The sequence below is a fragment of the Dermochelys coriacea genome, chromosome 2 (assembly GCF_009764565.3).
Source record: "Dermochelys coriacea isolate rDerCor1 chromosome 2, rDerCor1.pri.v4, whole genome shotgun sequence".
Lineage (NCBI taxonomy): Eukaryota > Metazoa > Chordata > Testudines > Dermochelyidae > Dermochelys > Dermochelys coriacea.
Window position 1 is genome coordinate 257,964,162 of NC_050069.1, and position 27,860 is coordinate 257,992,021.

At 39.9% G+C, this 27,860-nt stretch overlaps 1 protein-coding gene across 5 annotated transcripts in view; it reads right to left on the minus strand.

Annotated features, from left to right (window-relative positions):
* Positions 1-27,860, minus strand: part of LOC119850826 (sodium channel protein type 5 subunit alpha-like) — a 320,846-nt gene that overhangs the window by 3,992 nt on the left and 288,994 nt on the right. For 4 of the 5 annotated variants that reach the window (XM_043509704.1, XM_043509702.1, XM_043509703.1 and 1 more), the window contains 5 exons: positions 24,943-25,065; positions 16,144-16,425; positions 3,354-3,407; positions 1,243-1,380; positions 400-504 (listed from right to left, as the gene is read on the minus strand). In XM_043509704.1, coding sequence (XP_043365639.1) covers positions 400-504; positions 1,243-1,380; positions 3,354-3,407; positions 16,144-16,425; positions 24,943-25,065 — 702 coding nt within the window. Of the gene's footprint in view, positions 1-399; positions 505-1,242; positions 1,381-3,353; positions 3,408-16,143; positions 16,426-24,942; positions 25,066-25,844; positions 25,968-27,860 lie in introns of all 5 variants that reach the window. The other variant, XM_043509706.1, reaches the window with a different exon arrangement.

The following is a 27,860-nucleotide window of genomic DNA, read 5'->3' on the forward strand; positions in this document are numbered from 1 at the left end:
ATGGAACGTTGTAAATGTAAAGGGGGTGAGGAATTGGTTGGATTTTCATTCTCATTCAATCCTAAGGCTCTTTGCTAAGTCTACCAACAATCATTCCAATAGTAGTGGTAGCTTTTATGAATGGTAACCTGTTTATTACAAATTAGGACTGAGATCCCCAGTTCATTTAATACCGGCCACAATAGCTAATGGTGTTACACCATTCATTCATTTGTCCCCAAATCATCATTGTAGTGCAGCAGCGATTATAAGACACACATTCACTACACTTTCAAACAATGGCTGAATCAAACAAATTATATGACAAAAGGGGCATTTTTTTCAGGGGATGGTATTCACTCAATGAAAGACATTCACTGAATATACATATTTCACTTGGAATAACATAGATATTCTTACCAGTGGCCTTGGGATGGGTTTTTGGGGTTTTTTGGAGCCCAGTTTTTTCATTGCATTATAATACTTTTTCTGTTCCTCTGTCATAAAGATGTCTTGCCCACCTAAGTATAGAGAGATAAAGCTATTACTTTTGTTGAACGATAAGTATTATTGCAATTTAAACTAAGTTTGAGGTATTGGGAGTCTCCATCCTTTTCTATTTTCTTCCTTTTAACACCTAATCAGTGCCTAATGGGGTGTAGTACTGTAAGTAGTAATCCACATTAAGGCAGAAGGCAGGAGTTAGTGGGCAGCAAGGATGAGTAGTGATTCAGGGCTAGACTGTGACATTTTCATGTGGGTACATGGGTGAGGGAGGATTCTAGGAGCTTCATCCCTCCTTCGCTTTGTGCATAAAAGACTAATCACAATCACATTTCTCAGGGGAATGTAAGGATGGCTCCATCCTTGGGTGCACACATTGCCCTAAAGATGGAAGGGGAGGACAGCCTGCAACATTCTAAAGGATGGTGACCACTTGAACACACCATCCTTTGCACACTGGGGACTTTGGGAAAGCACGTGTCCCTGAGGCACAATTAATCCTTGAGGTCCCTCTGGGCTGGTGCTGTTAACACTGCTTCCTGATTAGTGTGAGCACAATCTAACTCCCAGTGTTTACAGAGCACTTGCTCTGTATAGAGATAATGGGCTTCAGCAACTGTAAATTTGTAATGTAATGCAAGATGGTTCCTATGGATGTTCTGTTGAGATTCTAGACTGGCTGTGCTGCTGCTCTAAATCCATTCCTAGTGCCCTCCATATAGCAGTCACAAGGGGCTACACAGCATATACAGTACTTATCTTTTTCTTTTGTTGGTTAAAATTGTCAATAATGACACCTATGAAGAGATTCAATGTGAAGAAAGACCCGAAGATGATGAAAATCACAAAGTAGAGGTACATGTATAAATTGCATTCCCATTCAGGTTGCTCCTCACACTGCAAATATAAAAGGCAAATGTAAAAAGAAGATGGAGAAAAACTATACCATTACCACACACATCAAAAGATTAAAAACAAACTCATTCAAAAACACAGAAATTATTATAAAAGTTAAGTACCCATTCAGTGTTTAAGCATTCAGTGCTTGCCATTAAAAGGTCACCATTGGTATCTCAAATACCACAATCATTTCAGTTACACTTTATAATACTGTCACTATGATCACAATGTCATTACACTGTATTTTCAGTCTAAATACAGAGTATAATTCATGTAGTTAATCTTTGGTTAGAAGATTTTGTATTGGGTGCATGTATTAAAAAGAGCAACTTCAGAATATATCTATTGTAATGCATTAAATATGAAATAAAAAAGGGGAACAAATAAATCGATCTTCTGGCTATACTCCTGCTTATATGAACTAGTGGTAATCACAGATATTAATAGAATAATTGTTATGAGAGAAACTGATTTGACATAACAACAGTAATCTGTGCACTTAGCCACCATAAGCTGGAAGCGAGGGCACCATAGAGTCAGGAAAAATCTGGCCTTGGCTTAGGCAAACAGAACAAAAACATCTACACAATTGCAGTATTACTAACTAAGATAGATAAAGTGAAAGGACAGATTCATGCAAATGGGGATGGGGAATGTGAATGGCTGACTTTGGTTTGGGAGGGCCTGCATTTGTAAGTTTCTTGCTAAAGTTGCTTTGCTGATAAGTAAAATAATGAATTATTATTCGCTGTTTCTAGGGAGATTGCTAGCCTATTAGGGACCCTTATGAATTATGTGCTTGGTCAGGAGAAAACCTATAAAGAGTTTAGTTAGAGTGTACTTTGGAGAAGCCTGGAATAAGTTCTTTTGACTGGATTTCTATGAGCTTGGGAGTCTGACAACAAAACTCCAGCTGCAGAAGGCAGGCTGGCCACTGGAACCCTGTGGCTATCCCTCGACACCACCTCAGACTTTGGGTAACTATATTTGGGGAGCTTCTAGACTATTGCTAGTTTTGATGTGTGCTTTGTACTCAGTAAAAACAAGGACTTTTGAATGAAATCACTCTTGTGTGTACTCCACTGACTTATTTCCTGACACTGCCTGGAAAACAAAGATTAGTTACCATAGCTTTGGGTTCAGATAACACCGGGTAACGTTACCACAGTGTAATTACATTTTAATTGCAATATAATTGCAGTGTTCGGTCACTTTAGTATAAACTACAGTATAGTTAGAGTCCATCTATTTTAAACAATACACCTTATTTCTTTGACTAAGAATAGAAAATCATTGTGAAAGCTGTTTGCTATCTGTTGGTAAATGTTAATTTCTTTATGGTGACCACTCCATATGGATCATTCTAATCACAACTTCCACTTAATACAACACATCTTGCAACAAAAAAAGAAGATATATGGAAAATCTAAAGATCCATTCATCTTTGTGAGTCTCAGGTTTGTATTCACCTTTATATTGACCTTTCTGTCTGGCTTAATCAGATTGGAAAACTGAATCCTAAGGCAGTATGACATGTAACGTAAATCAACATAACTCCATTATGTCAATTTATGCCAGCCGGGGATCTGCTCCCTCCAAATCTCAGTTTCCTGCTGCAGGACAGGAGGTCAATTACTTGTCACCTGGAAGTTATTTGTGTCCTGAGTTGGGCCCAGGTTTTAATATTTTAAAAATATTCTTGTACTTTAAATAGTTACATTTCCAAAGTGATCCATAATATAAACCCCACTACACAAATGATGGCACACATCCTAGACCAGTTTCAGTCACTCTACATTTCACTAGCACATTAGACAAAATTCTGCCCTAAGTTAAACTTGGTGCAGCCCCAAAGAAGTCAAGTGAGTTGCACACAGGTAGTTTTGCTGTTAACCAGCCAGAATGGTGCAAAATTCAACTAAACAGGAAAAAAAGATGCAAGAAGAAAGCATTTAATTTGAGTGACTTACCCCTCGTGAATCTACTGCTGCATACATAATGTCCATCCAACCCTTAAATGTTGCCTAGGAAAAAACAACAACACATAATTAGGAAAATCATAAGCCAACCAAATGGTTACATTACTGCTTTGTGTTTTTCTAGAAAATATTATGGTAAGCATATTCATCATTGTTAATAAATTGCTTTTTCTTAATTAAAATTAATTAATTAATATATCCATTAATTTTTGTTCACATAGGTACTTGAGATCACACTGAGGTCGTTTTCCCCTCTGGGTTTTCTTATTCATGCAATTTTTTTTCTTTTCGTTCTTGAAATTTTTAGTGGTAAAATAATGGCTTTTAATAGGGATTTAAAAAAAACAAAACAAAAACATGGCAATTAAATCTCCAGAATTCAGAACGGCTTCTTTCTGCAGGTAAGAAATTGAAGTAAATGGGAAATATCGATGCGTCACTGCAGAATGAAAATATGCCTGGTTGATTTAAGGAAAAAACAAAACATGGCCTTGTTTCTTGCAGCTGGCTGAGCTACATTCAGTTCAGACCTGAGGAGAAGGGAGGGAAGGGAGCTTTATCCTGTCTTTGCGGCTCCCTGATTCAGACGCTAGCAAGGGATCTGTTCTGATAGCTGGGAACTGCTGGATCAGAGACCCTCTGGCCATGTCCCTTTCTCCTCGCTACACCCGCTATAACCCAGACTCAGAGGGGGTGAGATCTGCCACATTGCAGGAGGACTAGGGCCTGCTATGAGGTTACAAACATGACCTTTTCAACCATCATCTCAAGTTGCTTTAGCATTAAAAAAGATTCTGAAGACTTAGGGCCCAAGTATGGACTCCTTATTCATGTTGGCGAGCACTGACTCCTGTGTGCATTCACAGTGAAACTCCAATTCTGCTCTCACGGAGTAAATCAGGGGTAACACTGTGAAATTCAACAGAGTCACACTGTAGCATAAGTAAGAGGAAAATCAGGCTCCCAGGGTCTGTTCAGCTTTGAGGAGAGTCATCAAAAGCTGTGAATGTGCAGGTGCATATCAAGCTCAGCAGACAGAATAATGGGAAAGTTTTAAAGAATGTGTTCCCATTTTACACAGTGGATCAGGATTACATTTCATTTAAAAATGCATATAAAAAGATAAGGTTTGTGCAAAGAACATAGAATAGTTTAGAGATAAGCCATTACAGAGGTTTCACTGCTGATTATGGCTCTATAGGGAGATTTTTTTTTTTGCACTGAAACTTGAATAAAAGAATATTTCTAAAAAACAAAAAATGTGTTTTACCATTGATTTTTGTGTCTCCTGTGCTATTAATAAGGTTATGTATTTTAATAGGGACTTCCTTCCTTGCTTTGCTCCCCACACTTGTTGACGCACCAGGGAAGTTACAAGGCCTGGTTCTCATTTACCTTACTGCTCTGGCATTACAAAGAGGCCTTAAAGTGGGTGTGAATGTAATTTAAGGCCCTTTCAAGCTGCCAGTGCAGCGTAAAAGGATCTTGGTGTAGCCCCTCAGAATGAAAATGTGGCCCACAATCCTATTTTTAGAACATCGAAATCTACTGCCATGATACTAAACTGACACAACATTGGGCCTAATTCTGGCCTAAATTATGCTGGTTTTACACCAGTGTAATTCCACAGAACCTGATTCTCATTTTAGTTACACCAGCGTAAAGTGGGAGCAAATCAATGGATTTACACTGCTTTTAAAATTGTTGTGAGGGAAGAATCAGCCACATTTACTTCCACAGAGTCACCCCAACTTACAACAGTGTACTGAGAGCAAGAGTGCAGGAGCGCAGAACCATTTCCAACATATGTTAATATCTTCAGGACACTTGGATTGAATTTTTATTTATCTAACCACATAATTCCAGATAATGCTAACTGGAATTTTGTGCACGATTCCCAATGGGAATTCAGCCCTTTGTGTTCAGCCAGGTATATCCAAAGTGCTTTTTCAAAAACTCCATTATATACTCTATTATTAAATTAAATCTTTAAGGTAATGCATTCTATTCTTGCTTTTAAATTCTGCTTAACCAACAGAAAATACATTGAGAGGTCGACACTATTTATTTTTAATGAATATATATATAAAACTGTATTTATAATGTTGTACCCGTTCTCACCCACTGGATAAAACAGATTAACCCCTGAAAATCAACACCTTTTGGAAAATCTATATAACTGTTCAGTGACTCAGAGAAGAGTTTAGAGGGCAGGTGATGTGATCAGTGGTTTCACTGAAACAAATGATTATTTAACTCTGTCATGTTGATCCCTCTCAGCTGTTCTAACGGTTTCTTTTTTGCTGCTCTTTTTCTAATCTTGTGAAAGGCATTTCAGTCTTCTTATTGTCACTTTCCACTTACAGTTCAATCTGCTTTTCAGAGACACAGGGATTGGAGGAAATAAGAGGTCACGCTCTGTCAATGACAGCAGAAAAGGCATGCTTACAAATGGATATGATCTTAACTTGCACTGTTCTTCCCATCTTTTATCTTCTTCAGGCATTTTATCCCTGGTATTTATGGTAAATGGGCTAGATTCCAGCCAGTGTGAGAGTGTAACATTTAGCATACAACATGGTTGTACTTAGTGACAGTGGCTGGTGAAATGATCTGATGAAGATAAAATATTATGGAAATGCAGGACTGTGATTTTATATTTTACCAAATGGTCTACAAGTGAGATAATTAAAAATCCTATTGGGCTTCTGGAAGACTTCCATAGACACTTCATCTGCAAAGAGGAACAGATATCAGGAATGAAAGAAACATAACACTGGGAAAGGAAATTATTTATCTGGAATTAGTAGCCACTTACATACTGAATGAAGAAATGACAAAAATCTTCCTGGGAGTGTTTGTGATATTATCCTGCCTGGAAGCTATCCAGAGAAACATCATTTTCAACTGAAATTGTCATGTGATGAGATTATCTGTGGATAAACTCATCTTGGGACATGATTACATTTTGTTATTAGATTATTGGTTAGACACCATGCAGTAATTTAGAATAGGGAGAGGATAGGTGGACTGTGTCTAAATGGCCCTCAGAATATTTGTCAGGCAACCAAAAGGCAAATATCTTAAAATAAAACAAACACTTTAAATTAGGCACTGGGAGAAACTCTCTTTAAATGGAGGAAATCTAAGATAGCTGCCACAAAGGACTCCAATGGCTATTTTTGAAGGCGGAAGAAGTTTCATTTTTATATTTTCAACATGCCTCTTTGAACATTGCTCTTGCTTAAAGAAGCATTTTAAAACTAAAACAAATCATTCAACACCACATCAAGGTTAACTCCTCATAGGGACACATTTAAGATGGCACTAACAAGCAAGAACAAGTTTCTTCTTCTGTTGTGCTAACTCTGTTCTAAGCCATTTTCACTGTTGCATGTCTCCAGTCCATTTTATTTTATAATTAATATTAATGTAATGTTATAATCATTTGCTGTGGAGGACACTAAAGAATAATGTAAACATCAAGGTCCAATAAAGCTACACACGCCTTTCATGGCATGTAGCTTTTTTACCTGAAGAGAGATTATAAAACAGTTTTGCCAAAAGAGGCCTCCAATCTAGATACCTCTACTAGGGAATAATGTTTTGTGAATAAGTGAACAGATCCCTAATTAGCTGCTCTACATATTTCTGTAATGGGAACATTTCTGAAAGAGGCTGCAGAAGCTGTCTGAGCTACACTTGGATAATTTAAACTAGCTAACTAGTAACAAAGCTTAATAAAGTTTGAGACCCACTTAGATAGCCTTTGAGATGAAACGGCCTGGCCTCTGATTGTCTTTGCAAAGACAACAAACAAAAGATGTAGGCAAGACCTTGGATGACTATGATCTATCTAGGTAGAACAACAGGGCCCTGCGGATATCTAAAGAGTGGAATCTCTTGCCTCCCTTGGCTGGAGTTCTGTTTAGGGAAGAGCACTGGTAGAGGATTCATGGTTTAGATGGAAGTCAGAAACGACCTGGGGAAGAAATTTTGGATAGGGCCTAAGAGAGGAACAGTGCATTGAGGGCCACCATGAGTGCTTGCAGCTCCCCAATCCTACAGACTGAAGTGACAGTCATTAAGAAGGCTGTTTTCATGGAGTGATGGGTGCAATAAACATAATGCCAGAGGCTCAGAGGAAGGACCTGTTCATCCAAATAGAATCCCATCTTTAAAAAAGGGAAGAAGGAGGATCCTGGGAACTACAGGCCGGTCAGCCTCACCTCAGTCCCTGGAAAAATCATGGAGCAGGTCCTCAAAGAATCAATCCTGAAGCACTTAGAGGAGAGGAAAGTGATCAGGAACAGTCAGCATGGATTCACCAAGGGAAGGTCATGCCTGACTAATCTAATCGCCTTTTATGATGAGATTACTGGTTCTGTGGATGAAGGGAAAGCAGTGGATGTATTGTTTCTTGACTTTAGCAAAGCTTTTGACACGGTCTCCCACAGCATTCTTGTCAGCAAGTTAAGGAAGTATGGGCTGGATGAGTGCACTATAAGGTGGGTAGAAAGCTGGCTAGATTGTCGGGCTCAACGGGTAGTGATCAATGGCTCCATGTCTAGTTGGCAGCCGGTGTCAAGTGGAGTGCCCCAGGGGTCGGTCCTGGGGCCCGTTTTGTTCAATATCTTCATAAATGATCTGGAGGATGGTGTGGATTGCACTCTCAGCAAATTTGCGGATGATACTAAACTGGGAGGAGTGGTAGATACGCTGGAGGGGAGGGATAGGATACAGAAGGACCTAGACAAATTGGAAGATTGGGCCAAAAGAAATCTAATGAGGTTCAATAAGGATAAGTGCAGGGTCCTGCACTTAGGATGGAAGAATCCAATGCACCGCTACAGACTAGGGACCGAATGGCTCGGCAGCAGTTCTGCGGAAAAGGACCTAGGGGTGACAGTGGACGAGAAGCTGGATATGAGTCAGCAGTGTGCTCTTGTTGCCAAGAAGGCCAATGGCATTTTGGGATGTATAAGTAGGGGCATAGCGAGCAGATCGAGGGACGTGATCATTCCCCTCTATTCGACACTGGTGAGGCCTCATCTGGAGTACTGTGTCCAGTTTTGGGCCCCACACTACAAGAAGGATGTGGATAAATTGGAAAGAGTACAGCGAAGGGCAACAAAAATGATTAGGGGTCTAGAGCACATGACTTATGAGGAGAGGCTGAGGGAGCTGGGATTGTTTAGTCTGCAGAAGAGAAGAATGAGGGGGGATTTGATAGCTGCTTTCAACTACCTGAAAGGGGGTTTCAAAGAGGATGGCTCTAGACTGTTCTCAATGGTAGCAGATGACAGAACGAGGAGTAATGGTCTCAAGTTGCAATGGGGGAGGTTTAGATTGGATATTAGGAAAAACTTTTTCACTAAGAGGGTGGTGAAACACTGGAATGCGTTACCTAGGGAGGTGGTAGAATCTCCTTCCTTAGAGGTTTTTAAGGTCAGGCTTGACAAAGCCCTGGCTAGGATGATTTAACTGGGACTTGGTCCTGCTTTGAGCAGGGGGTTGGACTAGATGACCTTCTGGGGTCCCTTCCAACCCTGATATTCTATGATTCTATTCTATGATTCTATGATACATAGAGATCCCAGGAGTGAGGGAGTTCCTGCACCAATGGGAATATGTGTGTTAGCCCTTTGAAGAATCTCATCATTACATGATGTGAAACTCAAGTGTGGTCCTGTGTAGTGGGATGTTGTGCTGATGTAGCTCCCAGGTGCACCATTACAGAACTGATAGAAAGTCCTGATCTTTTTAATGACATTAAGTAATCCAGAATATTAGGAATGTTTGATTCTGTTGGAGACATACTGTGTAGCTCTGCCCATAGGGAGCCTTTTCTACTTTCCTGCTTCCTTTCTACTCCATATAAGAATGTTTTGGGTGTCTCTAGAACAAGCTCTCTCCACAGATGCCAACCAGCCAGCATTCAGACTGTGATATGTAGAGAGGCTGGGTTTGGATGTAAGATACTTCCATTGTCCAGAGAGACCAGGTATGGACTCAGTGGCAATGTTGCAGGATAATAAATTGAAAGTCTGATGAAATCCAGGTGGGCAAGCTGGTGCTATCAGGATCATTATAGCAAACTCTTGTTTGAACTTCCTAAGGACTCTCAGTAAGAGAGGGATCAGTGGATGTACATATATGAGACTTGGGGTTCAAGGAACGAGGAATTTGTGTAAGAGAGATCCTGGACTCAGGCGTTCCCTGGAGCAGAAGGTAGGGCACTTTCTGTTTATTTTTGTGGCAAATGGGTCCATGGATGGGTGACCCTGCCTGTGAAAAGCTCTCCAAATTATGAGTCCATTATTGCCCAGTTCTGTTCATTTGTAAATTTCCTGCTCAGGTGATCTGCTACAGTGTTCTGTAGTCCGTATAGGTGCATGACTGTAAGGGTGATCTGGTGGTGGATACACCAGTTCCACAGCTAGATTGCTTCCAAACAGAGAGGGGGTGATCATGCGCCTCCTGACCTGTTCACTTGGAATATCGCTGTGGTGTTCTCTGTCAAATGAATCGTTCTGAGTTCTAAGACATTAATGTGAAAACAAGTCTCCTCTCGGGACCACAAACCCTGAGGCTGATATTGATTTAGATGTGCTTTCCAGCTGAAGCTGGAAGCATTAGTCTCTGTTGTCTTTGAAGGTCGTATTGGAGAAAAAAGGAACATTGTTGCATACCTGAATGGGATTCTTTATCATTAATCTCTAGTGACTTTAGGACATGTGGAGGTATATGGACTGGAATACCTATATGATGTTTGCTCAGAAGGTAACAGATTTCAGCCACCCTTCCATAAAATGAAGGTAAAGTCTGGCATATAGAGTTATGAATGTGCATAAGGCCATGTGACCTAATAATTTCAGACACATTCTTACTGTTATCTGACGTTATTTTGGCAACTGACTTGTTGAGGTCTTCCGTGGCTTCAAATCTGGCTGAGGTAAGTACGCTCTCACTGTTGTGGAGCGCAGAAGTGCTGCCATAAACTCTATTTTCTGGGTGGGCACTACAGATGACTTCTAGTTCATTAATCTTGAGTCCCAAAGTGGAAAAGAGCTGTAGGATGCTCCCTCAAACAAACCAGTCATCAAGAGTAAACTTGTATTCTTTGCCATCTTAAATAAGATGCTATTATTTCAAGGCATTTTGAGAAAACCGTGGGGGTTGTTGATAATCCAAGGATCCTGTACTAGAAATATGAAGTCCCTATTATAACTCATTATTTCCTGTGTCCTAGGTATTGTGAAATATGTAAATACATGTCCTGGAGCTTGAGAGCTGCAAACAAGTCCTGCGGATCTAGGGATGGGATTATTGATGCAAAGGTTACCATTCTGAGCTTGATTTGACAAATGAAGATCCAGAATATGATCTTGGAGATTAAAAAAATAATGGGAACAAAGCCTTTTCCTTCTGTATTGAAACGGTCCACCTTTTATTGCTCTCAGAGCCTCTACCTCCTGTTGCATTAGTCTTTCATGAGAGGGGTCTCTGAAAAGGGACCACAGGAAGGATGGATAAGGAGTAGAGAGATCTTGAAACTGGATTGAATATCCAACCTGGAGGTCTTCCTGGATCTAGCAGTCCTAGGTGATATTGGTCCAGGCATCTTGAAAATAAAAAATGGTCCCCAAATGGGATAGGTCATGGGTACAGACTCTTTAGGTTTGGTTCTGTGCAGCTCTCGACTCACTAAACCATCAAATGGCAGTCTCAAGGTAGGAACTGGTCTCACCTGTGTTGACGAAGAAGCAGTGTAATCTTCTATGTAATCTTTGTTTCTTCCAAGGTATTCTGATGGCCTGTGATAGGGAGGATACAATGGGGAAGAAGTCTGCCTAGGACAGGGATGTGTAGCTTGCTTCCTTCTGGGTTGTCGTGTGTATACATCCAGGGATCTAAGAGCAGATTGGGAGACCTTTAAAGGGTGTAATGCATCACCTATCTTGCAGCTGAGAAGGTCACAACTCTCAAAAGGGAAATTCTTTATAGCAGTCTATGTTTCCCTGAAGATCGTAACCATGACGCCCATTTCATCATCACTGCTGTTGCCATTGTCCTTGCTGAACTGTGTGATGCATCAATTGCTGCCTGTAAGGAGGTCCAAGCTCTTAACTGACCCTCTGCAATTAAGAATCTTAAATCTTCCCTTGAATCCTGTGGTAAGTTGTCTCTGAGGTCTGACACCTTATGCCAAACTGTCTCTGGTTGGTGAATAAATTGTTCTGAGCCAGCCTTGGAAGCAACAGAGGTGTGATTAGTCATAAAGGTGCAAGCTGCCACATGACCCAGGGGCTGTAGATAGTTCCTTACTGAGGTTCTAAGGACTCCTTTGAATGGTTCTGACTAGATTTGACAAAATTATGAATCTCTCCCTAGAAAGATAGGTCCTGGCTGTCAATGAATCCAAGTATGCCCCTATGAACTGTATTCTCTGTGCATGGATTAATGTGGATTTTCTAACATTGAGCTGAAGACCCAGTTCTTGGAAAAGGGAAAGGGCTGTCTGAGTGGATGACAGTACTGCTTCATAAGACTAACACTTGAGCAGCCAGCCATTGAGGTACAGTAAGACTAAAATTCCTCCCAAAGAAGGTAAGCAGACACTACTGCTAGTACCTTTGAGAATACCCTTGGAGTTGAGAAGTGGAAGGAATGTATTCACTATTGAAAATTTTTCTAGTCAACTGTAAGGCTTAGGTATTCTCTGTGAGATGGGTGTATTGCCGTATGGAAATAGGCGTCTCGTAGATTGAGGTCCAAAACCAATCTCCTGCCTCTAGTCAAGGGATTATAGCTGCCAGCATCATCATCCTGAACTTTTGAGACTTTCAAATTTGTTTAGTAGTCTTAGATCTCAAATTGGTTTCCACCCAAAAATAGAACCCCTTTCCTTTATGAAGAGCTGGAACTGGCTCTTTCACTTCTAAATTAAGGAGAGAGTCTATTTTTTGTCTCAGTAGAAGTTTGTGAGAGGAATTTCTAAAGAGGGATGGGGAAGGCAGGTGCAAGGAGAGGAGGGAGAGACGTAAAGTGGATGAAGTAGCTTGATGTTATGACATCTATGACCACTTGTCTGTAGTGACTCACCTCCTAGCATGTTGGAAATGGGAAAGGGAGGAAGTGAGCAAAGGGTTGCAGTTGCTGAACTAGAGGTGTGAGAGGATTCAAACACTTGATCGACCCATCAAAACTGTTGTTTCAATGATTACTGGGTACTCGCAGAAGGATGAGAAGCTCTCTTTATCTGGGACTTATGTCTCTTCCTGGGGGTTTGGTAGATCTGTGAAACCCAGAGAACTGAGCAGGATGAGAAATCTAGGCAGTTTTTGATCTATTCAATTTTCTTTCTTTTGAAGGAGTTACACATATCTGGAGATCTTAACATGACCCTGGAGACTTTTAATGTGTGAAGAGATTCATCTGTTGTTTCTGAGAACAACTTTCAAACATCAAAGGAGAGATTCAGACCTCATGGGCACTCCAGGAGTTAAAGCCATGACACCCTGTGCATAACTACTGCCATAAAAATGGACCTGGCAGTGGTGTCTGCATCATCCAAGGACACTTGAAGAGACATCCTGACTAATAACTGGCCACTCTGTGAAGATGCCTGAAATTGTTTCCTCTGTTCCCGTGGAAGATGATCAATAAGGACCGTAAATTATTATAGTTTGTGAAATTATATTTAGCCATGACTGCTTGATAGTTTGTGACCCAAAATTGCAGGGTCACAGATGAATAGGACTTCTGTCCGAAGAGGTTTAAGCACTTTTGGTCATTGTCATGCAGGGCAGACTTGTAGTAGTGTTGCTTACCCTGCTTGTTCACTGCATCCACCACCAGAGAATGACATGCGGCAGGAGTGGTGGTGTGGAAAATAAAAGGTAATGGGTGTTTGCCAAACAATCTTTGCTGGGTCCAAGAGCACCTAATTAATGAATTATACAAATCTTGTGGGTGTTGCTGATTGTAAAATGTCAAATAATTTGTTTTGCAAATCCTTGACATCTTTGAGTGGTATTTGAAGAGCGTTGGATACCTGCTTTATAAGGTCTTGAAATTGCTGGAAATCATTGGCCATGGATGGTAGTTGAGGTGTAATGGCCTCATCTGGAGACAATAAAGAGATAGGAGTTTGAGAGGTGTCTTCTTTATCTTCCTGTTCCTGAAATGTCTCCTCATGTTGGGATCTCAGTTGGCAAGAAGGGGAATGAATATCTCTAGCTTCCCCATGTGTCTGAGCTGGTGGTTTGGCAAATTGCTGTTGGTACACAGCCCAGGGACCCCCAATATAGCCACTGGGGGAGTCCATAAAGGAGAGGGGATGGCATCCATGGTTGGTCCCATCACCTTGGTGACATGCATGAGGATCTTCCCTAAACGTGTCAAAGAATCAGTTCCTGTGTGGGTGCGTAGGAGAACCCAGCACTGAGATGGAAGAGACTGAATAGAGGTCTTCCTCTTCAATATTCTCCAACTGGGGGGTACTAATAGAACAAGGTGGAAAGTCTGGAAGTACTGGAGAGTGACGGTAGTCTGGAGATCAGGGGCTCAGTACTGAGAGGTCTTCAGTACCCATGAAAAGTGGAGATTTTGGTCATCCACCACTGATAAGTCTTTTGAGTATCTAAATTCCTGTGGTACTGAGTGGAGGATTGGTACCGATGTGGTGGTGTGCTTGACAACAGAAGGAGATGATACTCTTAGAGCATACCGAAGTAGGCACTGATAGTGTCTGATGCTTCAGTTTGCACAGTTCCCATGGTCCTGACTGGAGAGGTACCAAAAATGGAGGTGTGCACAATGGTATTGGTGTGGAGGAGTGCTTATCCTTACCCTCTTTGTCCCTTGTAGACAGTATCAGGATTTTGTCAGAGCCGTGTTTCTCCTTGGATCTCTGAGAGTCCTTCACCTCGACGGTACCAAGCCGAGAGGTTGAGGCTTCTGATACCATGCACTTAGCAGGGGACTGAGGTCTGTTGGGAGCAGACTCCTTATGGGAGGGAGTCAAAGCTCCTCTTCTTGGGAGACTTCACTGAAGCCTCAAGAATCTTCCCTTTCTTATGGGAAGATATGTGCGGAGGTCAAAGGAGCGCTGGATCTGCCCAGAGACAGATTTCTGGGGTGGGGGCAGAAGGAGTTTCTCCTGACCTGATTCTGAAGTGGGTCAAAGGGAGAGCTCTATCAGCAGCAGCCTCAACTTGATCTCCTGGTACTTCCTTCTCCTTCCTGGATTTAAGGGCCAGGCAGATATTACACTTCTGGGAGATGTGTGACTCTTCCAGACAGCAGACACACTTAGAGTGGCTGTTGCTAACCAGAATAGCTTCCTGACAAGAGAGGAAATATTTGAATCCTGAAGAGCCAGGCATGCCCTGCCAGAGAGTAAGGCTCCCTGAAGGAAGAGAGAGGAACAAAGTTAATCCTCACACTACTTATCTACTAACAACTATTGTATCTAATACTAAATAGTAGTAAACTATAAACAAGAATTGAGCCATGGCACGCTCAAAGCCGATACGCTAGGGCTTTGTCTCAGGCTGAAGTAGTTGAGAAGGAAATGAGGGTGGTTTACAGCACAGTCTTTTACAGCCTTGGTGTGTGGCATGAGGATATATAGGATGCATATGGAGCCCAAAGGATGCTGCTAGCAGAAAATCTCCGATCAAAGGCTCAAGAGGTGCATACGCACTTGAAGCAGAGCAACCACAGGGACACGACTTGAAGAAGAACTAAATGAAGCTTGGATATGATCACTCCAGAGTATATCTGGATGCTAGGATATCAAGGAGGGTTCAAACTTTTTCCACCATGTTGACAGCATTTTAATAGAGACTGTCTCATATAGATACCTTGTCTCCCATTTTGTATCCCATTTTGGATCACTTCCTCTCCCATTCATACAACTACAGGTAGGGTTAACATGAAAAAGCATTATCCGGAAGGCATGAAAGGCAGGATTCTCAGCTGGTATAAAAGGGCCAAGCTCTACTGACTTCAGTGGAGTTTCTCCGATTTACAGCAGGTGAGGATCTGGGCTTCATGGTATTTAGCTATTTTTAAGTAAATTTAGCAGCAGGAAGAGAGGAGAAGGAGGAGCCAGCATCATGTGAGCAGCCAGATTTCTACAGCATGTCCTCTGCAGACCACCAGTGGTCATTGGATGACAACTTTGGGATTTCTTTACTAGGTGGTCAGAGGATTTTAGTAAACGACTTTGAGCTGAATTCCTAGTATTAACTACACTAACTTCATCTGAGTTACTGCCAATTGACAGAGGTGTAAATGAGAGGAGAATCAGGCCCTTTTCACTTAAGGTCTAACTGGAACACTGGTGATCCAGCACAGGTTCAGTAAAGCCAATAAACTGTATCCTGGCACATATGCCTTCACACAGTGCTACTTTCATTGTAGGAACTCTGACTCAATTTTGCTCTGGATTACAAACAGGAAGAAGAAGAAGAAAATGGTTTCAAATCCACCCTTGGGGTTTGAGCACCCCCAGGATAACTCTAAAAGAGTGATGCATGGAGTATATCCCTGGAAACTCCTAATCTGAGCCTAAAACAAGAAACGACAATAAATATTTATCAGATGGATTCATCAGCAAAAGTATAAATCATTACCCCATCAAAATGCATATGTTTGGAGTCAGATCCTAGGAGGTGCTGATTTTAGTAAGCGCTGGCGACACTCAGCACCTCATATGACTTGACCATTGGATATCTACCTAACAAGAACAAGTGTTTTTGATAGTACTTACCACCTGTAGAAGAGCCAGGTAACCAGCACCAACGTTATCAAAGTTGACTTTAACTTTTGTCCAGTAAAAATTGCCTGTCACGTTATAGATTATGCACTCGCTCATGTTATTAATAACTTTAGAGTCTAAAGGCATATCTCCTGCTGTCTTGTTAATGCATTTCCCAAACTTTCCTGCAAACAGGTTCACTCCCATGATGCTAAAAATGAGCCAGAAAATGAGGCAGACGAGCAGAACGTTCATGATGGAAGGGATGGCACCTAACAGGGCATTCACAACCACCTTAAATAAGTGAAATAAAAGAAAAACATACAATTACTGCAGGCCTGCACATAAACACAACCCTAAGTAGCTGTTTTATACACTAAAGTAACTGGGCCAATCCTCAGATGATGTAAACTGGATTAAAACTAGCTGAAGATCTGGCTCATTATTTTGAAAAATTTAAGAACACTTTAGACTCTTCTTTTTTGTATCTTAAAAAATAATTATCAGTATCTCACCCATGCAACCAATTGTTGTTCATAACTGGGCAAAGTAGCAGTACCACTGAGGAGTCTCCCTGCTTCATATTGGACCCTATGTTTAATGATGTATTAAGCGTATAATCAGAGGTCAGCGGGGCACAGCAAATATTCTCACAATGGTTAAGGGACCAGGAGAGAGGAAGAGAGACTTCCTTCTAAGCAGTAAAGTATCTAAACCTCTTTCTGAACTCAGGCCCCCTTCACAATACCTGAAATTTTAACCCTAACTATGAAGGGTATTGCTTATCTGAGTAGTAATTGATCCAGTGGTGTCTCATCTGTCAAAGATACAATTGATTGGAAGCCACTATTACTGTGAGAAAGCAAAGTCATTGAAATTCTTGGAGCAGGGAAGCTATGGAGGATATCTGACCGCCAATATGTAGGATCTACTGTTACAATTTAATCCCTTTCCTTACTACTCTTATCTCTACAGTGCGTAGCATTAAAACAGCCAACACACCCTGATTTAATATATATCTGACTCACATCATCCCACTCGATACTGTACCAAACTCTGTATAATTCTGTTTTCTGCAGAGACCCATCAGCTCCAGGCAGGATTAGTGTGCAAACCCATGTATACAACCAAACATATAAATATTGTATAGGAAAGGACCCAGTCACTTAAAGTACTTATAAACAATTGGCATAGGAACAAAAGTCAATGCTTGCAATATGGATCTGAAACAATGCAAATAGAATATACAATATGCATTCTATAGTCACCACAAAAATTCAGCAATATCAACATGCACTCCAAAATATAAGGCTAATATAACAATCACCTTTTATATATACATATATATGTTATTCAGCATTCTAAACCACCATCCAAAATGAAAACGCCTTTGATGCATGCTAAGCATACCACAAAAGACATTTTCCAGAGAAAAATCTTTGTCACAAAGTGTATTCTTTCACACTATATTAACGGCTTGTACAGTTTTTACATATCCACAGCTACTCTAGGTGCTCTCACTAATTTGCAGGACCAATGCAAAGTAAACTGGCAACCTTTCTACAGATTCCAGACTTTACTATATGAATTTGTCTCCTTGTTTATTTCATGCTTTCAAGATTAGAATCTGATATGCAGACACTAAGCCTTTCCCCTTCTCAGTTTATATTTCTGAAATTGAGACAAAGTGATATCGATCTGCAAAAATGAAATTTTATTCAATTGTGAATCTGGTTATGGAAAATGCCAGTTCTTGTTTTCTATCATATTAGTGCCCAATTTTCTGACAAGCCAATAATATCAAATTCATTTCACCATTACCTTTGTATTTCTGGAAAAGATAAAAGAGCACAGTAAAATGATTTCACACATTTAGAGCAGGTAGTTTATTCTGGTACATTGAAGAAAATGCACAATTACTAGGGTTATCAAGCGATTAAAAAATTAATCGTGATTAATCACACTGTTAATAATAGAAAACCATTTATTTAAATATTTTTGGATGTTTTATACATTTTCAAATATATTGATTTCAATTACAACACAGAATACAAAGTGTATAATGCTCACTTTATATTTATTTTTGATTACAAGTATTTGCACTGTAAAAAAACAAAAGTAGCAGCATTTTTCAATTCACCTACAAGTACTGTAGTGCAATCTCTTTATCATGAAAGTTGAACTTATATAGAATGTAGAATTATGTACAAAAAACTGCATTCAAAAATAGAAGAATGTAAAATTTTAGAGCCTGCAAGTCCACTCAGTCCTACTTCTTGTTCAGCCAATTGCTCAGACAAACAAGTTTGTTTACATTTTCAGGTGATAATGCTGCCCACTTCTTGTTTACAATGTTACCTGAAAGTGAGAACAGGTGTTCTCATGGCACTGTTGTAGCTGGCTTCGCAAGATATTTACGTGCCAGATGTACTAAAGATTCATATGTCCCTTCATGCTTCAACCACTATTTCAGGGGACATGCGTCCATGCTCATGACAGGCTCTACTCAATAACAATCCAAAGCAGTGCGGACTGATGCATGTTCACTTTCATTATCTGAGTCAGAGACCACCAGCAGAAGGTTGATTTTCTTTTTTGGTGGTTCAGGTTCTGTAGTTTTTGCATAGGAGGGTTGCTCTTTTAAGACTTCTGAAAGTATGCTCCACACCTCATCCCTCTCAGATTTTGGAAGGCACTTCAGATTCTTAAACCTTGGGTCAAGTGCTGTAGCTATTTTTAGAAATCTCACATTGGTACCTTCTCTGAGTTTTGTCAAATCTGCTGTGAAAGGGTTCTTAAAATGAACAACATGTGCTGGATCATCATCCGAGACTGCTATAATATGAAATATTTGGCAGAATGCAGATAAAACAGAGCGGGGGACATACAATTCTCCCCCAAGGAGTTCAGTCACAAATTTAATTAACACATTTTTTAACAAGCATCATCAGCATGGAAGCATGTCCTCTGGAATGGTGGCTGAAGCATGAAGAGGCATACGAATGTTTAGCATATCTGACACATAAATACCTTGCAATGCTGTCTACAAAAGTGCCATGAAAATGCCTGTTCTCACTTTCTGGTGACATTGTAAATAAGAAGGGGGCAGCATTATCTCCTGTAAACACACTTGTTTGTCTTAGTGATTGGCTGAACAAGAAGTAGGACTGAGAGGACTTAGGCTCTGAAGTTTTACACTGTTTTGTTTTTGAGTGCAGTTATGTAACAAAAAAAATCTACATTTGTAAGTTGCACTTTCACAATAAAGAGATTGCACTACAGTACTTGTTTAAGGTGAACTGAAAAATACTATTTCTTTTGTTTATCATTTTTACAGTGCAAATATTTGTAATAAAAAATTATATACACTTTGATTTCAATTGCAACAAAGAATACATTTTCTATATATGAAAATATAGAAAAACATCCAAAATATGTAATACATTTCAATTGCTAGTTTATTGTTTAACCGTGCGATTAAAATTGTGATTAATCGTGATTAATTTTTTTAATCATGATTAATTTTGTTGAGTTAATTGCATCAGTTAACTGCGATTAATCAACAGCCTTAACAATTACATAACTCTTTCAAGTCCTGGAACTATATTTTGCACATTTCTGAAAGGAGCAAATTTTTTGCAAGACTGTGTACTTATTTTTGCAATATGCAGACTTTTTACAACTACTGTCCCTTTTGCTAATTTTATCTTTCACTTTTAGATTTAGTGCATTCTTAACTTTATAGTTTTAACCCAACCTTTACTTTGTAACCCAAGATGCAAAATAATTTACAAAGCAAATGATCATTGGAATACTACCCGAACGGATATCTTAATAATTTTCATTTGCTCTTTAGTGTGATGTTTTTGTTCAATGTCCAACCATGCTGGCCCCAAACTACTGCAACTATACTATGTGTGACAGAGAGGAAAACATTATGGCTGTTAGAGATAGAGCAATTACTGTGCAAATGATCATGCATAGGAACAGAACACAATCATGCAAGTTAGACAATACAAATGATGGTCACGCATGCATTCTCCTTTTTTCCTTGTGCTGAATTATGTTCCGTGGCTTATAGATAACACAATATGACACAGGACTTGAAGCAAATCATGAAACACCTCTTTGAATGAATTACTAATGAAGGGCCTAATTCTCCTCTGATTTATACTGATTTTACACCAACATAATGCCACTTGTTTAAAAGGAGCTACTCCTAATTTACATCAGTGCAAGTGACAGCTGATTAAGGACCGGAATATGTAAACAGACAAAACTATTAAGAATTTATGTTAAAGTTGAGACGCAAACATTGCAAAACTAAGGACCAAATTTCTGTTATGTCTAGAAATAATGTATACAATAAAGTCATCTATAAGAGATGGTTTTATAACACTGCATTCTCATTAATATCACCCATGCCTGAAACCTCCTTCCCCATAACTTCTGTTGGGGGTAGCCTTTTGCCACCCAATGCCCTACCTAGCATCTAATGGCCCTCTAAATCAGGGGTTCTCAAACTTCATTGCACGGCAACCCCCTTCTGACAATAAAAATTACTACACAACCTCAGGAGGGGGAACCAAAGTCTGAGCCCACCTGAGCCCCACTGCTCCAGGCGGGGAGAGAAGGGGGCCAAGGCTGAAGCCCAAGGGTTCAGCCCGAAGCTGGGGTGGCCTGTAACCTGAGTCCCAACACAGAGGGCTGAAACCCTCAGGCTTCGGCTTGTGGAGCTCGGGCTTTGGTTTCAGCCCTGGGCCGCAGCAAGTCTAAGCCAGCCCTAGTGACCCCACTAAAATGGGGTCCCGACCCACTTTGGGGTCCTGACCCACAGTTTGAGAACCACTGCTCTAAATCTTCAACATTTCCTTTCACCAATTCAAATGGGGCAGATCCTCAGTTTAAGTAAATTGTCATAGCTCTACTGACTTCATGGACAATTACACCAGCTGATGATCTGCCCAATAGATTTTAAGGCTTGAAAGGACCATTATGAACATTTAGTCTGATCTTCTGTATAGTACTGGCCATAGAAAAGGTCACCCAGTAATTCTGACATCAAGCCCATGCCTTTTGGTTGATCTAGGGTCATATCTTTTAGCAAGGCATCCAATCTCAATTTAAAGATTTCAAGTGATGGAGAAGCCACCACACTGTTAGGTAAATTGTCCCAAAGTTTAATTATTCTCAGTGTTAGAAATGTGTGCCTTATTTCTTGTCTGAATTTGCTGAGTTTGAGCTTTTATCCACTGAATCTCATTATGCTTTTGTCTGCTAGGTTAATAGCCCTCTACTATTAGAACTCTTCTCCCCCTGTCAGTACTTATAGACTGTGATCAAGTCACCTTTTAGCCTTCTTCTGGATAAGCTAAATAGATTGAACTTCTTAAATCCCACCCTGTAAAGCAGGTTTTTCAGACCTTGAATCATTCTTGTAGTTCTTTTCCAACCCTTGCCAATTTTTCAATGTCCCTTTTTAAATGTGGATGCCAGAATGTCCGTATTTAAGTAATGGCCTCACTTATGCTGTATTAAGAGGTAATATCATTTCCCTACTCCTACTTGATATTCCCTTGCTTATCTTCAGAGAATCACATTAGCTCTGTTAGCAATCACATCACACGGGAAGCTCATGTTCAGTGGATTATTCACTATGACCCCTAAGCCCTTCTCAACCACTGTTTTCCAGGATACAGTTCCCCATATTACAAGTGTGCCCTATTTTCTTTGTTCCTAGATGTATGCAGTATTTGGCTGTATTAAAATGAATGTTGTTCAAGTGAGCCCAGTTTCCCATTTGATCACTCTGTTATAATTAATCTATCCTTAACATTATTTACCACTACATTAATTTTTGTACCATAAGTAAGCTTTACCAGCAATGATTTTATATTTTCTTCCAGGTCATTGATAATGATATTGAATAGATTTGGGTCAAGAACCAATCCCTGAGACCACACTAGAAACATTACATCACTGGATAACAATTGCTCATTTACAATTACTTTTTGAAATCTATCAGTCACACAGTTTTTGGCAGCTGTGTATGCACCATTAGGCTACCCCTAGGCACCAGCAGAAGGCTCTGCTGCAGTTTCCCTGGGGGAGGTCCCCTCCACAGGGTTTCTCTTTGGATATCCAGAAGGTAGTTCTCTCCTAACTCCTAGAACTCTCTGTTGGGCTGGTGCAAGCTAAGGATTTCTTCTGCCTGCACTGGAACTCAGCCCTCTGACAGATAAGAAGAATTAGGATGTGGAGGGCATGGGGCCTGGCCACTCTGAAGTCTAGTCATGACAAGCCCCTGTTTGCCATGCAATCAGGGAGCCCTTTTCTGGGTTGGACCCTGCAGACATCATGCCTCCAAACCTATCAATGCCTCCAATTCACTGGCCCCAAATCACAGGTCTACCTCTCTATCTTTTAGTCAGGACCAATTGACTTCAAAGCCTTTGCACAATACAGTTTAGTGAAGCATCCTATGAGAATTTTCTTGCTTACACCTTAGTTCTGCAAAGTACTTTGAGCTCTTCAACTGAAGGCACTATACAAACACAAACTATTATTATCTCCTTACTCTGTGCGTTTGCGTCTCAACATTAACATTATTTAATATCTCTCTCCTCTGGTAATTTTCCTTGTGCATTCTGGAGCATATGTGTTCCTAATAATGAAAGGTCTTACTGTCCCTAGCCATGGTAAGTATGGTAGACATGCTAAAAATATAATAATTTGATTTTCCAGTGGCACGTATTCTCAATTATACTTTATCATAATTTACAAGCTAATTCAGTATCTCTGATAGCTCAGAAAAAGGAGGCACAAATACTGTACACATTGCAACTATACCTATGGGGTAGGGAGAACAAGAACTTTGTGTCAGGAAACCTGGGATACCCCTGAGTATGCGCATTTTAGGAACAGCATTTCTGGGACTGATGCAATAGTAAATGGCCTTCTCCTGCAGGTTTATAGCAAATCAACTACTTCTCCAGCTCTCAGTAAACATCCCACCAGCCTTCCTTCAGTATTTCTCTACTCTCTCAGTTTTTCAGCCTCTCAAATGCCCCATACTTTGGACTTGTCTACATACGGAAGTTGCTAGGTTTAACAACAATTTAGTTAAACTGATACAAACTCATGTATGGATATTCTTATAAGACTTTAAAACTGGCTATATGGGTTTTGATTGAGCTTGTATATTTACCAACTTAAGCTAAACCAATGTAAGTTGGGTCTAAATTAATTTAAGATATCCACGGACAAATCACACCTTTAGCTAAACTGATGCAACTATGCGTCTAGATCAGATCTTTATCCCTCTCAGCTGTGCCATGTTTGCTCTGTTCCTGCTAGGGCTCCTGAATGTGGTAAAGCAATGTGGCCTGTAGTAGGTGAAGCTGGGTATATGGCACAACCCACACTTAATAAAAATATGGGGCCAGATCCTCAACTGGTGTAAACAGAAGTAGTTCTATTAACTTTAGTAGAGCTGCATCAATATATACCAGCTGGGGATCTGGCTGCTTAAGCCTATGCACTGTTTTGTGTGTGAATACTCTTTAAAATATGATATTGTATGGGTTCACTAAGAAGAGTGCTGTGTTTTGAACCCAAACAGTTCACATTTGGATGCCCCACACTGCTCCACCAATGTACTTACTACTTATAGGATTAGCTCAATTTCTAGGCTCATTCAGTCCTCTGGCTGTCTTACTATGGTATGATTATGATATGGAAACTGGACCACTAGGACTTCAGCTGAAACCACCAACTTGTTGCACATGAACTGTATAGACTTTTGATCGCTAGTGACTTGTATTGAATTTGAACTTGCAACCTACAGGCAAAAGAAGCCATATTCCAAATTCATTTTATTATTAACACCTTACCATTTTCCTTGACATATTTTAGGGATTTGGTTTCTCCACATAGGACAGATGTAATTTTACATATATCTAAATCAGAAATCTTGGAAATGGTGTTTAAGTTGGTACCTTATATACTCCCAAGTGTTACAGGTTGTGCCATACAGAGATTTGCTTTGTTTTGCCATGAGATCTACAGTATTAATGGTACCCTTGACTTGTACAGAATGCAGTTATCATCATTTGATAGTCATGCATAATAAAAATTGTTTAAAAAACAAAGCCCAAATCCAGATACTTAAACATACTGTACTTGCTGTGCTAATCAAGCACAAATAAATATATATGATACTCATGGATACATCCATACATTCAAGCAAATGCAAATGGGAGAGGATAGACATGCAAGATAGTACAATGAACACAAGTCACATGGTTACAATGCTAATCCTGGCATTCTATATTAAAATTCAAATACTTTAGAGGAAAGTTTTTGTGAATTTGCTCATTTGTTTTCCATATACAGTGTGCCTCTAATGTTCATTTTCTTTATTAGTGAAAAAGTCCTCAACAACTTTGCGATTTATTCTAATTTTAATAATATTTGGAGGCAGGAGCAAATCTATAGCAAAATTATTTTCCCTGATGTGCTTCATAATTAAAGAGACAATTGTTAGCCAGATGTTACCTCAGCCAAAAAGTTGTTTTTAAAACATAGTATGACAAGTTATGCAGCGGGATTAGCTTATCATGAAATCCACCAGAGAGTAAAAGCTGCAGCTATATTAATGCAATCAATACAATGGAGGGTTTTTTTTTCCACACGGCATTATCATTCATTTCCTTTGCAGTCATAATGAAAACAAAACCAAAGAAATATGACCCTTTTACATGCTTGATGTTCACACAGATGGGCTTCGATGGTTGCTTTGTTTACTCTTACCCTCATCCCTTCAAATCGTGACAATGCTCTTAATGGTCTCAAAGCTCGGAGAGTCCTAAGGGATTTAATAGGACCCATTTCGGAGTATCCAAGTGAGTTAGCTATGAGGCTTATTAAAGAGACCTGAATGGAGACATAAAGCAAAAGTCCAAACTATTAGCACAATCCTACCATTTTACTTCTCTTCTGCCTTTCCCTCCTGAAAAGAAAAAACCTGTTAGTGGGACAATGACGAAATACCCTAAATGGGAGACATTGAATTAGATCAACGCAGAAAGAAAAGACGTTTTAACATCCAGATATATACACAATTCTTTCCATGATGCCTTCAGAATATAAAGCCTTTGTTTACAATTTAATGTAAACTCATAGAAATAGAGTCTATTTCCCACTAGCAAAGCACACAGGTGCCTAGTAATGTCAACAGGAGCTTTTTGGTCAGAAAAAGAGGATATTACAAATACAAATCTGCGGCACCAACATTTTATTTAGTTTACAGCTGACAGAGGTGTGTGTGTGCATCTATCATTAAAAGTATTATTAAATCATGTAAATGCTACAATTTAGTGCTCTCTCAATGAATCACTTTAAGATCCTGCAAGATCCAATGATTTATTAATATGATAGACGATTTTAAGATTGCCATTGTCTACTGAATTATCAATCATAAATACTGATTTTAAAAAATCTCCCCTTAACCTGACACTGGATCTGAGTTTATTATGGACTCTTTAAAAGAATTATGTATATAATTTGTATGACTCTTTCCATTTTCACCGTTATCTGGAGCCCCACACAGCACCTAAAAGAGAAGATTCTATGTTATTTTCCTGTAAGGAAAGTTAGAAGGTGCTCAGCATTAAAGGTGCACATACTTGATAGACACTAAAAGATACCCTTACCCTTATGCTCTCAAATCTGGATAGGGCTCGGAGGGGCCTCAAGGCCCTCAGTGTTCTGAGAGATTTGATAGTGCCCAGCTGGTCATAATCAAGAGTTGTTGCTATCAGGCAAACAACTGAAATCTGTGCAGATTGAATGGAATTTGAGATTATTCATCAGATGAACAAACACGAAGTAAATGGGTTTTACAGCCACAGTTGATATTCACAGCCTGAATTCTTACTAACCAGGGAGTGAAAAAGGAAGCTACTCCCATACACTGAAAGCATCTCTCTGACTTTCAAGAGTAAAATACACAGATTAATTTTTGTTCCATCTTTACAACCTTTTCTATTGCCAGGAATTGAGATCTTACTGACTACCTGCATGAATATGTGCATTGCTCACCCTGACAAATCCTTTGTTCCTGTCCATCTAAGGTACTTATATGGCTCCTATTACTGTAATAGTTGAGTGCTTTCCAGTCTTGAATATGTTTATCTCCCCCCCAGCCCCGTAATGGAGAGACGTGCCATTACCTCCATTTTACAGAGGAGACCAGAAACACATCACACAGGAGGTCTGTGATGGAGCAGGAAATTGAACCCATGTTGTCTAAGTCACAGGCTAGCATCCTAACCCCCGGGCCATCCATACTCCTGTAAGCTTAGTCATTTAACTACACAAAGCAGAGCAGACAGTAATCATCTCTAAATATCTTTGTACAATGCACTCAGTGTTTTAATTTTTTATAAATTAATGGTTCTATTGCACTTTTAGACACAGCCAGCAGTAGGGTAGCAGCTCCTGGAGTTAATAGTGCCAGGGGCAGACACAATGGGCCAGATTCTCAGCTGGTGTAAATCAGCACAGCTGCGCTGGAAGAAGCACTGGTGTACAGCACAGAGCAGTAGCCACTGATACACACTTTAACATGGTGCAACAGGCAAACTCACCTCACTGATTCAGCTCCTGTGGCTGGAGTGGAAGGAAGACTAATAATAAATGCTACTGTACCATGGTGATAAGCATGGTATAGAAGCTTACTAGGTAGACAAATCAGACATAGGCTAGGTTTAAGTAGATAATTTTTATAGGTTCCATATATTAATTAGTGATATTTTTCTCTCCTTTTCTAAGGCTTGCTCACTTGGGGTTAATGATTAACTATGGCAGCCTGGCTTTTACAGGTGGAGGGCCTATGAAAAACATTTAAAACTCTCTGTAACATTTCTGAATTGCATTAGGATTAGTGTGGTATAAAGCTTTTACTGACACTCATTTGGGATGCTCTGTCTAGCCTGGTATTGTCTTCACCATTCATTATTAATGTAGCCAACCAAAACTCGGTCTGCTGAAACCTTTATAACCATAGTGCACTACATTGCCAAGCAGTCTCTCATTTTTACACACTCTCATGCTCATGCCTAGCACTGTAAATGTTCATTTAATATTTGTTTGCCTTTTACTTTGAGTTTCTTGAACATTGTGGTTAAAATCTGGACCTTTATACTGCATTACACAGAGTCAAATTCTGCTGTCCTTATTCACTCCACCCATTGACTTCAATGGGAATGTTGCCCAACGAAGGAGGAAGGATTGTAGGATTCAGCCCATAGTATTGGGCACATGTGCTGCATGCATATATAAAATAGCTTTTCAACTGTTGACTCTCAACTTTGTAACATAATTGGCATGACTGAGGTATTCCCTGTATAGTAAGGACTCTAGTACAGCATAGATACACAGCCCCATGAGATGTACTGCCCCAATAGGAATTTCAGAAGGTGTCTATATTTCTACTCCTTCCCCCTTTGGAAAATTTAATACTGATAATGTGTCTGCTGCAAGCTTCATGCAAGTGGGTTTTTTTTTGTCCAGCTAGCTGGGAGTAAAGGGGTGTTGCTCTTTTAAGAATTTCTTACAACAGGTGGGAAGAAGGGGGAAAGTTTACATGGATGGACAGGAAGGGCAGGAAGCAGTTGTGCTCAGGTCAGGAGAAAGTAACTGCACTGCCTTCCCTGCTGACTGGAAGA